This window comes from Crocuta crocuta, unplaced genomic scaffold, assembly GCF_008692635.1.
Source record: "Crocuta crocuta isolate KB4526 unplaced genomic scaffold, BGI_CrCroc_1.0 scaffold130, whole genome shotgun sequence".
Classification (NCBI taxonomy): Eukaryota; Metazoa; Chordata; class Mammalia; order Carnivora; family Hyaenidae; genus Crocuta; species Crocuta crocuta.
Genome location: NW_027527920.1, coordinates 11,789,872 through 11,804,640, shown reverse-complemented (window position 1 = coordinate 11,804,640; position 14,769 = coordinate 11,789,872). Strand labels below are relative to the sequence as shown.

Sequence of the window (14,769 nt, the reverse complement as noted above, 5' to 3'; positions counted from 1 at the left end):
ACCTGCTGAGGGTATTACAATAAACAGCACGTGTTTCCAGTTATCTTTCTAAAATCAGAAAACACGTGGAACGTGAAACTCATCTACCACCCCAAGAGTTTCCTGGAAAGGATTGTGGGCCAGTAAAAAGCAAATGAGATTTTCCACGAAGGTTTTGTTTCATACCTCTGTTTGTATGTGAGGACGTTCTGTGATGTGTGGTTTATTATTAGAGCAGGCGCAGATCCTTCATGGTAATCAGAAAACGTTATGACAGTTGAATGTTCAGCAGTGTTTACATCCACCAAGATACCTCCATTCTATTGTAGAAAACAATTTTGAGGTATTGTTTTAACTTGCTGTGACATTTGGAATTTCAGTCAGTTATGGAGACACAAAATTTGTTTGTTTTCTTATATTCCTACTGAAAAGCACACTGGCCCTCTGATCTCTTACAAATACATGTATAGGATTATATATATATCAGCACCTTCAAATAATTACTAGTAGATTTTATAGCATGTTTCAATACAATACTTTAAAGCAAATTTTAAAAACTAAAGATGTTTTATTATAAAACATGAAAACATACCAGCTCTTCTAAGCTCAATAAAGTGCCATTATCCTGTCGATTATAAAAAAATGGTTTGGAGGATCCTTCACAGCCCACCACTCTCACACAAAGTTTGCCAGACAAATTCTCAGGCCAAAAGGGAAGGCACTAGAAAATACAAAAGGTAATATCAATTTTAAAACAATACTGTGGTATAAATAAGTCAATGGCTACTTAAGTTTTTAATTCTAAATCTGACCATGATACAATTATTACTATGTTTCTTAAAATATTTCCTCCACATCTCAAGTTAAAATTATTGACAATATAGGGACTATTTAGGAAACTAAAGAAACTCTATCAGAAGAATATAGATTTATTAGTCTTTACGTACTTACAGAATAATTACAAATCAGAACTAAAAAGTTTACAGATTAAGAATGACTCAAATATCTTGAATATTTAAAACCTATAATCTTAATAACATTTTTTTTTGTGCATATCCCATTTTAACTGCTTAAGGCACTATGAATTCTTTCCTAGCATATCTTTTCCTAGATAAGCTAAAAAGACAATGGAAGGCAGTGAAAAGACTACCACCAACCTTCCTGGAAGTCCTGATATTATCGTCCTGTTTGATCTTAATCGAATCATATACCTCACTGAGTCTTATCTGTAAAACTGAGGTTTTAGTTCCTAAAATAATTTTTAAAATGCCCCTCTGTTATACAATAGTAAGTACATTCTATTTCTTTTTTTTTTTTTTTATGTTTTATTTATTTCTAGGAGAGAGAGAGAGAGACAGCATGAGCAGGGGAGGGTCAGAGAGAGAGGGAGTCACAGACTGAAACAGGCTCCAGGCTCTGAGCTGGCAGTCAGCACAGAGCCCGACGCGGGGCTCGAACCCACGAACCGCGAGATCATGACCTAAGCGAAAGTTGGACGCTTAACCGACTAAGCCACCCAGGCGCCCCAAGTACATTCTATTTCTGAATAAAAATGATACTATTATCAAACCCCCATCAATGATAATGAGCATTTATTTGTTACCAAGTCTACAGAGATCATTCTAAGTGACTTGGAAAGCCCCTGTTTCTCAGAGATCTAAGTTTGTTTGCATTATAACTAAATTCTTTCTCTAGAGCTTCCTGCTAAGTTTTTAAATATATATATATAATTTTGTTTTTGAGATGTACAGAAGAATGGTTCTATCCGTAAGGTCAAGTGGTTTGGTTGAAAACTCACATAAATTCAAGCACTAATGCTCATCTTTGCCCCCGTCCTCTACTACGCTCTTTCCCTCACTCTCTTCACTTCCTAAAATCTTATTGAGCCTATAAAGTTTAGTTCAAATCACATCTTCTATGAAACATTCTCTTTTGATCTTGGCCACGATGATCGTGACTTCAAAGACTTCACCAATCTTAGAAAAGTATGAGATTTAACTTCCTTCTTGGTAAAGTGAGGGGGTTGAATTTTAGAAAACTTTTCAAGGAAACCTGAAATTTTACAGAAATTCTACAACCACCTATAACTTACCATATACTATCTTTTTTTACATATGTTAATTTATGAGTCTTAAGCCATCCAACAGCATTATATACTTCTTGAATAGAGAGGCATTACCCTGACTACTGAGACAATTCATAGTACATTATCTTTATGTACTTTTCACAATACATACCCATGTTCTATACATATGGGAAGAACTAGAGACGGAGTGTCAACCCTCTACCCTGGCTATTGATAAATATTACCAGTAATTTTCTTCTTTTTTTAGCATGTGCTTATGAAAGAAAAGTCAAAGTTGGCGGTCATGTTTTAATACACAAATACTGTAGCAAAGCGAGTATAACAAAGAAGTACATGCAATTCTTATTTATCTATTATCTACTGGTACATTTCAGGAGACAGTCACAGGAAAGGAAAATTTTACCTCGGAAGAAGCAATATAGTTCCACTTATTAGTTGGCATTGAGCCATCAGACGCAACTTCACCAACTTCTAGTTCTAATGATGACTTGTTTGCAATGGTACAAAAGGGAGTCAGGGTAACTATCCGCGTAAGATTAAAACTGCTCATTTTGATGCTAACACCAACCTGTGTAAAGGAACAAACTTCTTTGAAATGATACACACACCCCATTCACACACAGATTTCTTAAGATGTTTTAAAATAAAACAACACTTGTCAATAAAGTAACTACTAAGCCACATTCAGCTACTGATTATCTTCTCACTAAAAAATGTTTGGTTCTTTAGTTTGGCTTCATCAGAAATCAATTCCAGAAATATCAAGTGGTAATTTAACTAATGAAGACTATCATAACATATTTAGTTTAGTTGTATTCTTTATTTTTTTTTAACATTCCAAACATAAATTGTTCTATAATTGGCGTAGAGGCTCAGATTTTGCTGCTTTCTCATCTCTGTGTTAGTAAATTAAGATAAAAATTTCCAAGTGGCAATTATAACAGGTCAACTGACCTCAGATTACTCAAATTTTTCGCAGTCAAATCTAAGATTTAAGAAGCATCTGTCAGGGATTAGTGTGGAATGAGGATTCTTGTATACTCTGCATATTTACCAAGTTGGTTACTTGGATGGATTCAACTCACTGTCTTAAAATTAAGCTTTGATAAATGTAGGTTTTGTCCTGATACTAGTAGCCAAAGATATTTACAGAGATAATAATCCTGTACATAACATAACACCTTGAATTCAAATTTCTATACTTCTTAGAACCTAGCTGGTTTATGGAGTTGAAGAAAATGTGAATGAAGTCAAGGGAGAAAAAGCAAGCAGAATCGTACCAGGTATTCCATATTATTGGCAGGACACTTCACACACCCATAACTTCCCACCGTATCCAATGAAAAACTATTGGACCAGGCACTAGTTGAAATTTTTAATTGTACCTACAACAGAGAACACATAACCATCATATAAGAAGCCTAAAAGACTCTATTAATTTTATTTGAGGGAAAGATACTATTCTCTTAGAAATTTATTTAGTATCATAGGACACAGAAAAAAATAATCAAAGCCATACTGCCAATGGGTCAGAGAACCACAGATATTCTGGAGACCAAAAAAAATAAAAGCAGAGCTCTGATCTTCCCATTCACCTGTGCAATGAGTCTAGTGAACTTAAAGATGTATACCAAGGAGTCACTCTGTTGTTTAAAAGGAAAGCTTAACGTAAACTAATATTTTCCAGTGTTAGACTTAGGATAATGAGCTAACAAATTCCTAAAAGTTTTAAAACATAGAGATTTATGCCTTTAATATTACTCAGCAAATACTAAATGAAAGGCATCATGGTCAGCAGAATGGAAGACAACAGGACACAGTTCCTGTCCTCAATCAGCTCCAGCTGAACAGGGAGACAGGAAGCACAAACTAATAATTATGATGGAAGGCTGAATGGGATTAAGAGCTATCCAAGTAGTACACAATGCTACCAAGGTGAGAGGGTAAAAAGTTTACTTCTGGCTATGTGACTTAAAGTTGTATAGAAGAGATCTAACTGTGCTCCTCCATCTACCCGCCTAGATTGTAACAAACCTGAGACAACCATAGGCAAGACATTTAAACAGGTAATTACAATGCCATGGATTAATCAACACTTTGAGACAATGGTTCTTGAAATGTGGTCCCTGGATCAGCACCATTGGCATCACCTGGAATCTATTAGAAATGTGATGTTCAGACCCTACCCAGACCTACTGAATCAAATGTTAGGGGCACAACCCAGAAATGTGTTTTAGAAAGCCCTCTAGGTGATTCTAACATGCACTGAAATTTGAGAACAACTGCTCTAAGAGGGCAGGGATATAATATCCAGCTCCACTTTAGACAGAAATCCTTCACATGGTAGGCCTGAGCACAAGGACAGCCAAAAGATGAATAGCAGGGAACCAGGAAAAATGCAGCAGGTAAGAAAAAGCATAGAGGAAGAGACATTTCAGGCAGAAACTGTAGCACAAAGGCCTAGCAGTGAGCACATGGGACAATGTGTGATAAACAATTCCATGATAGGAGTCTACAAAGCAAAGAAGGGACCAGAGCAGAAAAGACCAGGCTTAGGCACTAGGTTTCTTTCTCCAAGGCCTGGTTTAGTGCTTCATACATAGGAGGCCTCAGCTAATATAAGCTAAAACCAACTGTTCCACCTTTTGAAATGCCATTTTATCACAGGTAAACTACATAAAGTCAAGCTTTTTACCTGACACTACTAAAATAACAGAAGCAATTAAAAACATTTTTTTAAATGTTTGTTTATTTTTGAGAGAGAGACAGAGCACAAGTGGGGGAGGGGCAGAGAGAGAGAAGGACACACAGAATGTGAAGCAGGCTCCAGGCTCCGAGCGGTCAGCAGAGCCCGATGTGGGGCTTGAACTTAGAAACCATGAGATCATGACCTGAGCCGAAGTCAGATGCTTAACCAACTGAGCCACCCAGGTGCCCCAAAAGAGAAGCAATTCTAAAGGCAATGGAGAAAAGGGCAATTCAGCCTCGGGAAACTCTTGCTAATCCTAACATCCTACTGGATTATGCATTCCTTAAAAGTCTCCTTGGACTTAATTCATACTAATGGCATAAGCAAACTAGTAAGCGTGGATTGAGGGAAAGCTAATGAATCAAACATGTCCAAACTAGGAATTTATCTATTTTAACTTGTTATATCCACCAAAACACACCTTATTTTTACTAAATATGTTCTTCTTCTTGAAAGAGAATAAAATAATATCCCTGAAATCAGCTGGATGTTTCACATGAATATCTTCCGCACGATACTGGAGAACCCGAGATGTCTTGTTGATTAGCCAGTAGGGGCTAAAAACAGACAGCACCATCCGGCCGTCAATTCGTCTGACATGTATCGACAAGTCAATTGTCATCATTTCTGCGGAGTCAGGAGAAAAACACACAAGAAAGAATTCGGGCAGTGTATCACATATACGGAAATGTCCATTCCAGTTTCTGCCCTGGTATTTCATCAGAACTAATTCCATTACTTCTCCACTGATTCTCGAATGTAGGACATCAGCAGCACTGCCTTCTGCTAGCTCATGAGTTTCTGCTGTTCCCTAAAAGCAAAGAAACAAAAACTAAGTAATATGCTTAGTGATTTTTTTAAAACCTCTGCAATAGCAACATCCATATTTTATGCAAATGCTAATAAATAACCTACCAGATTCAGATGAACTGACAAGACTTCAATGAAGTCCCAGGCTTACACATTATGCATGCTCAATAACCACTAAGAACTAAAAAGAAAAATACTGTATCACAGCCAAAGGCAGAAACTGTCATTTGGCTATTAGTAGGTCAATGGACATAAACTTGAGTGGGGGAGGAGGTTCAGATGCCAGGCATCAAAGGATGGATTCAGGAATGCTGGCTGTGGTTTCCTGTCATTAATGAGCCACTTAACCACCAGGACTTCCAGGGCTTCCACTTCATCCTCTATTCACATGCTAGGCCTCGTGGTTCCCATATAAATGAAAGAAGGAAAAGTGACAGCAAACTTCTGACGAGCTATTCAAGTGACATGGAATACTTTTTAAAATGAATAATAGCCACATAATAAATCAGGCTTCCTTTCTGAAAGCTTCCCTTACGTATATACTGTTTAGTTCATTTAATTCATTTTGGTCTTTCAACTGAGGGGTGGCTCGTTGTCAGATAAAGAAAAGAAATAATTTAAGTTCCAACACTTTCCAGATTTTAAAATGTTGTGGCATGTAGAATCTAAAAGTATTTATCATATGTCATTACTAAAAATGTTCCCCATTATGTCTTAGACAGACTAATTATTTTAAGTTCAAGAGAAACCTGGACCACATAATACTATTAACTTTACAATAAAAACTTTAAAATTAACTTTAGGATAAAGTAAGATGAAGTACTTCCTCACTGGCTTTTTTCTATCCACTAGCTAATGGAATAGAGATTATTAAGGTTCTTAATTCATAGGCAATTCAGCAGAGCTCAGTGGAAGGGAGCAAGGAGTCGAACTACCTAGGTTCAAACCCCAGCTCTACAACTTATTAGCTGTGGGATCTTGGGTCTGTGACTTAACTCCTCTGAGACTCAGTTTCTTCATCTGTAAAATGGGTCTAATAACGAACTTACGTCAGAAGGTTATTACAAGGATTAAATGTGTTAATACAGGTAAAGCACATGGTACAGTGATTGCCATATACTAAATGCTATGTCAGTTTTTGCTGTTATTATATTATTAAAGCATTAGAATTATGCTATGTAAAATACTGACCTCAACTAAAAACATAGTAAAAAAAAAACAAAACTAGAATTCACTCTGTAATAATAAAGGTCAAACAAAACACAAGAGACATACCTCAAGTAAATATCTTAGAGAATATGGGAGAAGATTCCGCAAAGTGAGGGTAGGATAAAGATGGATAATGTAAGCTGGATCCCAGTCTTCCTCATGGCTACATATATAGCTTAACTCATCAGGCAAAGCAACTGTATTGACAATGAGAGGTAAGAAGTTGACTTCTACTGACGGACACTGCAGCATGCATCTGACTTCCCTGCTCCTGTGAAGTTCTTCCTTCCAAGAAATGTAAGTGGTGGATTCTCTGTACTGATTCTCTAAGATACCAGCTGGCTGAAGGAATAATTGACATCTAGATAAAAAAGAAAACAGAGCTGGGGGGAAAGCTTTTATCAAGAACTTAAGAATCTCATTAAATCTTCTTGGTAATTCTACAAGGTAAATACTATTATTCCTATTTTTACAGAGGAGGAAAACAAGGCTACGACAGGTTAAGAAACTTGCCAGGTCACATAGCTAACCCAGGGAGGAACTTTCTGGGGAAAAAAAAAACAATCTGTAAACAATAACAAGTCAAAACAATAGTCATTTCAAATATAAAGGCAATCTAATAAAAATAAAATTCACAAAGTGCTAAAACATCAACTATACAGTAAAAATTTTCATCTGGTAAATCAATGATTAAATAAATGTATTTCTCTAGATCGCTTAAAACTGGCTTTTACACATCTTTTGATAATAAATAAAAACATAATGTTTTGCCCTAGAATATACCAATTCATATTTAAACATATATATTATGAGCCTTTTAAAAATTAGTATTAGTTATCAAGTATCAGGTTCAAGCAAATAGGTACCTATATGAATCTAAAGGAACGTGGAATTCCTCTTCAGGGCTAGCTACTCCAATGGGCTCCAGTAGCTTAACATTCTTAACAGATTTATAGATGATGAATGCAATAGAGAAATGATTTTTAATCTGTTGGATAAAAAACACATGCAAGTTGTTTAAAAAGATATAGATGGTCAAAAGAAAAATATGAGCTGCATGCAGTTACTCTTAGCTCTAAAAAGTTTCAGCCCAGTATTAGAAGATATTTTTATGGATAACTGAAAAATTTTAGGATATATAAGTGCTATAGATGAGAAACTTGATGTTTAAGTGGAAGTTGAAAATTCTAGGATATTCACATGTTCTATTCTGATGTTCACTGTTAGTGTATAGTATGTATTAATCTTTGATGAGTTCAACCATAATATTTTCCCCACTACAACCTTTTTTCAATGCACCATGTGAAAACAGAAAAGGATAGCAAAGGAAATGAGGAAAAGTAGTACAACTCTCTTTTCTTGACTACAAGGTGATACAGGCTAGAGCTAATAGCAAACTGAGAGATAACAGTGGCCAAATGTTGAAATCCTTTCATTTCTTTATCTGATGTTCTAAGGAGGAAGAAATGCTCTTTTGATGGCCATATAATGAAACCTATAATAATGCAAAGAAAAAGAAAATGGATAAAGCCTTAAAGGTAGAAAAGATTAAGATGCTGAAACCTTTTTCTGGGGAGATCACTCCAGTATTCCTTCACATATACTTCAAAAATACAATCCCAAGTGATATACAAAGAGAATGGAATGTTATCTTATTTGACAACCCCGTATAATTATTAATACTCCCAGTTCTAAATCTTTAAATAAAGAGGCAAAAAGCTTCATTAATTTCCAACCTAGACCACAACAAAAATGGACTTTCATATAACAAGAATGTTTAATCAGACATTTAAAATGAAGACTATTACAAAAGCAAGTTGGATTGGAAACAGCAGCCAGTTCAATCTATTATGTAGTTCCAAATAATCAGTATTGAACTTAATGTTTTATCATATTCCTATATTCAGCTAAATGACTGAATATTTCCTGTTATACTTTAATGCATTACCTGCAGAGGAGAACGAAGGGTAATTACTTTATTCCCTTCAGTTGCATCAATCTGTACCAAGACTGAGTCAGAATGACTGGCATTGGGATTCCGTACATTATATAATCGCCGTCCGGATCTGGCAACAGGGACTTTTGCAACTTCTGTATATCCATGAGGTACTAAGGCAAAGCATAAGTGAGAAGCAACCAAATATCAATTTACCTATATTCCTTGCAAAGTACTCCTCAGCACCTTAAAATAATGACAAGAGAATTCTTCTTCATGAGTAAAAAAGACTACTAAAAGTGCTTTCCTAAAATATAGAAACTAACCAAAGAAAGGAAACTAAAATAAAAAAAGGAAAGGAAACTAGTTACAAAATTTTTTGACCCAGGGGTGCCAGGGTGGCTCAGTTGGGAAAGGGTCCAACTTCAGCTCAAGTCATGATGTCACAGTTCCTGAGTTCAAGCTCCAGGTCAGGCTCTGTGCTGACAGCTCAGAGCCTGGAGCCTGTCTTCCTAGCTCTCTGTCCCTACCCTACTCACAGTCTGTCTCCCTCTCTTTCAAAAAAGAATAAAAAACATTAATTTTTTTTAAATTTTTTGACCCAAAACAATTTCTCTTGGGGTTTTAAATGCATTAATCAAGAAACAGACCCTTAACTACAGAGAACAAACTAATGGTTACCACAAGAGAGATGGGTAGGGGGATCGATGAAATAGGTGATGGGGATTAGGGAGGGAATGTGTGATGAAAAACAGGTGCTGTGTGGAGGTAGTGAATCACTAAATTGCATGCCTGGAACTAATATCACACTGTATGTTAACTGACTAGAATTTAAATAAAAATTAAAAAAAATAAATTTATTAAAACACAAAATCCAACTTGTTCCTTTTTCTTTCAGCTATCTAGCAATAATCACCTTTTCCTTGTATTGCTGATAATTACTGTCAACATTTTATAACTTCTGAATATAGCTAACTTTCTTCTCACTGGGCCCACATTCTTTCTGAAAGATACTACAGAATGTATTATTTAAGGGCACAGAATAATCTAGTTTTCTAAGGTCATTCTTAATCAAATTTAATTTTCTCAAGTTTAGAGGAAGAAAACAAGACAAGAGTTTATCAACTATTTGTTTCAAGCCTTTAGAAATGTTGCCTCCCAAGGCATCTGCAGCAATACCTTCGTATTTTACCAAAAATAAGCCCCACGCCTACAATTCCAAAGGTAAATATAAAATAAATAGAGCATACCAAAGGTTAGCGTGAAGAAGGAGCTTTCTTGACGGCTCAGCATAGATAATTTTCCTTGACGTGAAGGTTCCATGCTGGCATACTCCAATTCCAAATTCTGACCAGCATCAACATCATAAACCCCACTCTTCTCAAGGGCGCCTATTACTCTGAGATTATGATTGGGCTGCACCTTAATGGGAATACCTATAGCATTTTTTACTGTAAAAGGAGCCCTATCTTTTAAAGAGTAGTCAAAAGTAGCAGCAGTGCCCTCTGAAAAACCCTGAAAAGGAACATAACATCCCAATAAATTTTTGTAAAATGCAACTTTTTCCCAAATTACACATTTTTTAAGAAATTAATTTTGATTACATAAATAATCCATACATGTTTCATTTTAGAATCCCATTTGACATATTCCAAGCAAAAAACAAACATACTCTGGCTAAATTGTTGAAAACATTAAGGCAGCTTTTGGATATGGTTATATTCATTGTATCTCCTGAAGAAATATGAATTGCTGTTTGTGGCTCAGGAAGAAAAATAATATCATCTCCTGGAATTAAGCTTTTATCCTGGACTGGATTCTTCTTTACCTAGGAGGATAAATAACATAACAGGTTTAGGTTATCAGCCATATAATAATACAATTTTATAACTCTCAAAGAGTTAAATTCTCCTAAACTTTAGAGTAAGGCTGGTCAAAAGTCTCATTTTCTAAAATAACCAGTGCTTCGCTTAGATATAGCATAGATCAGCAGTCTTTCTTTCAGCGAGTCGTCAGTGCACGAGGTGATGTTTAGAACTGTGTCACAAAAGTACTCAAGGTTAGCTACAGTATTTGTTTCTTGTTCATTCCCCACAGCAAGGTTTACCCAGTGTCGCCTCACTAATTGGTCCTTATGTATTGAGGAGTAATCTAAGATGACCCCGAAGTCTCAACTGACCCTTCTTGGAGCTAATATGGAGCTCCTTTTACTTTTCACTGTTAACACCTACCAGTAATAGAAGCTTTCACCAGCCATCAGACTCCCATCATAGTTCTTGTTCTGATAGAGCTCAAAGGCCATATAAAAACTTTTTGTTAGCCTGTCTGTGCCAGAGACAGGTAGGTCAGAGATATAACTTCTACTTTACTGAGAGGAAATTGGGACACAGGTTAAGTTACTTCTCATTTTTAAAATGGCCATCTGCTGAGTCAATTTTAGTGTCTTACACTTCAGGCCACACCAGAGAGCTGTGGTGTAATAATCTGCTAAAGGTTTATAATTAATGTTCCTTTTAGTCTAGTAAAATGTGCTTTGGTATCCAGGATTCTGAAATGCTCTCAAGAACGGGCGCCTGGGTGGCTCAGTTGGTTAAGTGTCTGAAATGCTCTCAAGAAATACGGTAACGCACAAAGAACTCATGAACTACAATTCAAGTTTTCTCGAATATTTTGGTCTCTTAAAATCACTGAGGATTTCAGAAAGTTTCATGTATATGGATCCTATCTATAGGAATTCTATTAGAAACTAAAACTGAGAAAATTTCAAATATTCATTTAAAAATAACAATTATATGTTGAATAATATTTTAATGAAATATAACTATTAAAGTTATTTTTAACAGTACACAGAGGGGCATTTATAAATCTCTCTAGTGCCTGCTTCACGACAGGTGGATTCTCATTTCTGCTTCAGTATTCATTCTGGTGCAATATCACATAGTCTGGAAAAATCCACTGTATGCTCATGAGAGAATGAGAATAAACATGATATATAATGTCTGAGTATTATTATGAAAATAGTTCTGGCCTCACAAGGCCCCTGAAATGGCCTCCAGAATCCTAAATCACAAATCTTGAGAATCACTGAGCTAAAATATATAAATGAATTTGTTTAGTGTCATCAATAAAAAGATATCTTATACTTTCCTTACATTAAGTCTTAAATTCCATTGTCTCTTCCCTTCCACTCTCTCAATCAGTGGCTCCCAAACAGCATGGGTTTCATTATAATAGTGAACCTGGAAAAGTACAGAATTGTAACAACAGAGTCTTTTAACTTTAACAACATGTTTCTATAACCAGTAGGAAAAAATATTACACAATTAATGTTACATGTCAAACATCATTTTAACAACTACTTCAAGACACAAAGAATATCTATAAAGTGGGTGCATTTTCCTTCACTCTCCTACTTTACTGCCATCAACAAATTACTTAACAAAAAAAGTCCTGAAGAAATAGTGACCAACTAAATAATACTGTACAATGCATCAATAAATTAAGTATTAGAATATATTATATAACTTAACAAAAAAGTCTTTAAAAAATAGTGACCAACTAAACAATATTGACTATGCATAAACAAGTTAAATGTTAGTTTATATTACTATACACACACACACACACACTTGCTGTGGCCATGCACAAACACGAAAAGCTCACATCTTAATTCTAAAGGTGTACTTTTGAGAAGTTGGCTCTGGAATTACCAAATGATGTAGTCATACCTCTAATGTCATGTCAGCAGTAGCAGCCAGTAGGGAAGTCCAATTTTTAACATTTCCTGAAAACTTAGACTCTGCCAGTAATAAAGGTACGGTTCGATGCCCAAGGCCACATTCTAAGGTAACTTGAACAGACTCTACAACAATAGCACAATTTTCCTCTACAGATGGATGTTGAATGTCTTTGAAATTTTCTGTTATTTCTGTTGCCATGTCAACACCAAGAAACCAAGAGTTATAATCACTAACAGATTTGATGCCCCAAAGATTTTCTGTTTCCTTAGATGTATCTTTGGATTCATCTTCTTTTGTCTTTGGAGACATAGCAGCCATGATTGTCATCACAGTATTCAGAATTATGGGTGAAATCTTTAAAAAAGAAAGCAGGAAAATTTTAAGACTACATAATTTCTAAATGAGAAGAATATGTAACACAAAACTTTAAAAAAATTTAAATATATTACATTCGTACCTAAGGAAAACAAAAGGGAATACACAAAGTAATATGTCAAGTCAACTAACTTCTCAAATTAACATGATTTCTGTTCAGGCTACAATGGAATTAAGTAATTAATATTATATGTTAATGTCAAAACCTAAAGTTAAATTGACCAATTCATAGTAAAATAGTGTTATGTGAAGAGAAAAATGTAGCATAACTGAATTTTTCATTTTTCAACCAGTTGCATTAACTAAACCAAAGTGTATGATCCTCATCCATGGTTTTAATTTGTCTTACTGAAACAAAAAAATAAAGAATCACCACAGATCCCCTTCCACTAACCCCAAGTTTTGCAAACTTTATCTCTTATTATTTTTGTATAGTTTCTTTGCTCACCTCCTCATTCCTAGCCCTGTACCTTAGTTCTACAGTGATGATGTCTTCTATGTCCAGTGCTAACTGGAGCCTCATAGCCTACCCTCCACACTTCCACTGGTGTTCTTTTTCTCAAATTCAAACCTGGGCATGCCATTCCTATGCTTACATCTTCAACTGCCCCTAAGTTTAAGGATACAGTTCAAATTTCTCTTTAGCTGAAGTCTTTGTGATGGGATGCCTAATCAATTAGCTAGTCGGGGTTTCTCATAGTGTGGGCAATACTGGGATAAATATGTTAAGGGGATTCCTTTACTGTTCAGTTCTCACAACCTTTACTTATGTAATGTGATAAAAAGGTATGATTATATCACCCAAAGAAGGAAGTGGTATGAGCCTCTTCCCAAACTTACCCGTCCACTAAGTCCCTTCTTTGCTCTTGCCTTATTAATGTCACCTTTAATTAGTGCTCTCAATCTTACAACTCCACCACACCATTCTCTCCCGCCATGTGGAATCACGCCTCTAAGTCCTTAAAAGGTTTTCCATACCTCTACTTTTGTGCCTATTGTCAATTCTGTCTCGAAAGAAGACAGAGAGGGACCCTCAGCCTCCTTCTGCATCTAACCTCTGTCAGATTTTCAAAACTCAGCCCCAGCAGCCCCACTTCACGGCAGCTTTCCCTGGTGTCATGGTCTGATCAGAGGACCCTTATCTCTGCTCCCAGTAGCACCAGTACATACCTCCAGCTCTGAAAGCTAGAATCACTGATTTACTTCTTTCTGTCACATGTATCAGTAAGTCCTTTGAATATACGGACTATGTATCCCCAGTGCCTTGTACAGGACATTTTTCATACATAGTAAGAGTTCAAAAAATGTTTGCTGAATAAACAAATGTTTGCTGATACACAAAGGAAAGACCATTCTCCCAGTACCTTAACCTATTGTCTTAGACTAAGTGCCTGCAAATTCAAGAACTTTCCTCCTCACTTACTACTTTAAGGTATTCAAAAAGTAAATCTGTTAACAAAATACAATCTAAAAGCACTGAGCATTTTAAAATATTGAGAGAAAACTGCACTGTTATTTATGTGGTAACTCAAATGACATTAACTTAAGTCTTGGTTTAATCACTACTGGCTATGGTATGGTGAGGCTGCTATCAACCACCTACCTCAGTGTTGTGTCCTTCAGACAGACAGAAAAATAGATTTTGATATGTATTCTATATCTTTCATTTATAACCAATTATGATGTCATACTTAAACAATACAAACGCTACAGGAGAACAGAGATTGTTTTTCTAATACTTCAAATATAAGAGATTAATATAAAGCAAATCCTAAGACCATTTCTAGCATACATCTGTCATTACAAAAATTTTAAAGCCAAATGAAACATTTAATTACACAGTTATTAAATTCACATTATACTTCAAACAAAAGCCTAAAATAAT

General features: G+C 35.6%; 1 protein-coding gene across 2 annotated transcripts in view; it reads right to left on the bottom strand.

The window, feature by feature from the left end:
- The window catches only part of VPS13C (vacuolar protein sorting 13 homolog C), a 186,579-nt gene that overhangs the window by 40,362 nt on the left and 131,448 nt on the right, over nucleotides 1–14,769 (bottom strand). For both annotated transcript variants that reach the window (XM_077747730.1, XM_077747741.1), the window contains exons 52-63: nucleotides 12,498–12,863; nucleotides 11,922–12,008; nucleotides 10,442–10,597; nucleotides 10,020–10,284; nucleotides 8,782–8,942; nucleotides 7,700–7,821; nucleotides 6,900–7,194; nucleotides 5,236–5,625; nucleotides 3,346–3,450; nucleotides 2,469–2,633; nucleotides 572–700; nucleotides 166–299 (exon numbers count right to left, since the gene is read on the bottom strand). In XM_077747730.1, the coding sequence (XP_077603856.1) occupies nucleotides 166–299; nucleotides 572–700; nucleotides 2,469–2,633; nucleotides 3,346–3,450; nucleotides 5,236–5,625; nucleotides 6,900–7,194; nucleotides 7,700–7,821; nucleotides 8,782–8,942; nucleotides 10,020–10,284; nucleotides 10,442–10,597; nucleotides 11,922–12,008; nucleotides 12,498–12,863 (2,375 nt within the window). The remainder of the gene's footprint in view (nucleotides 1–165; nucleotides 300–571; nucleotides 701–2,468; nucleotides 2,634–3,345; nucleotides 3,451–5,235; nucleotides 5,626–6,899; nucleotides 7,195–7,699; nucleotides 7,822–8,781; nucleotides 8,943–10,019; nucleotides 10,285–10,441; nucleotides 10,598–11,921; nucleotides 12,009–12,497; nucleotides 12,864–14,769) is intronic.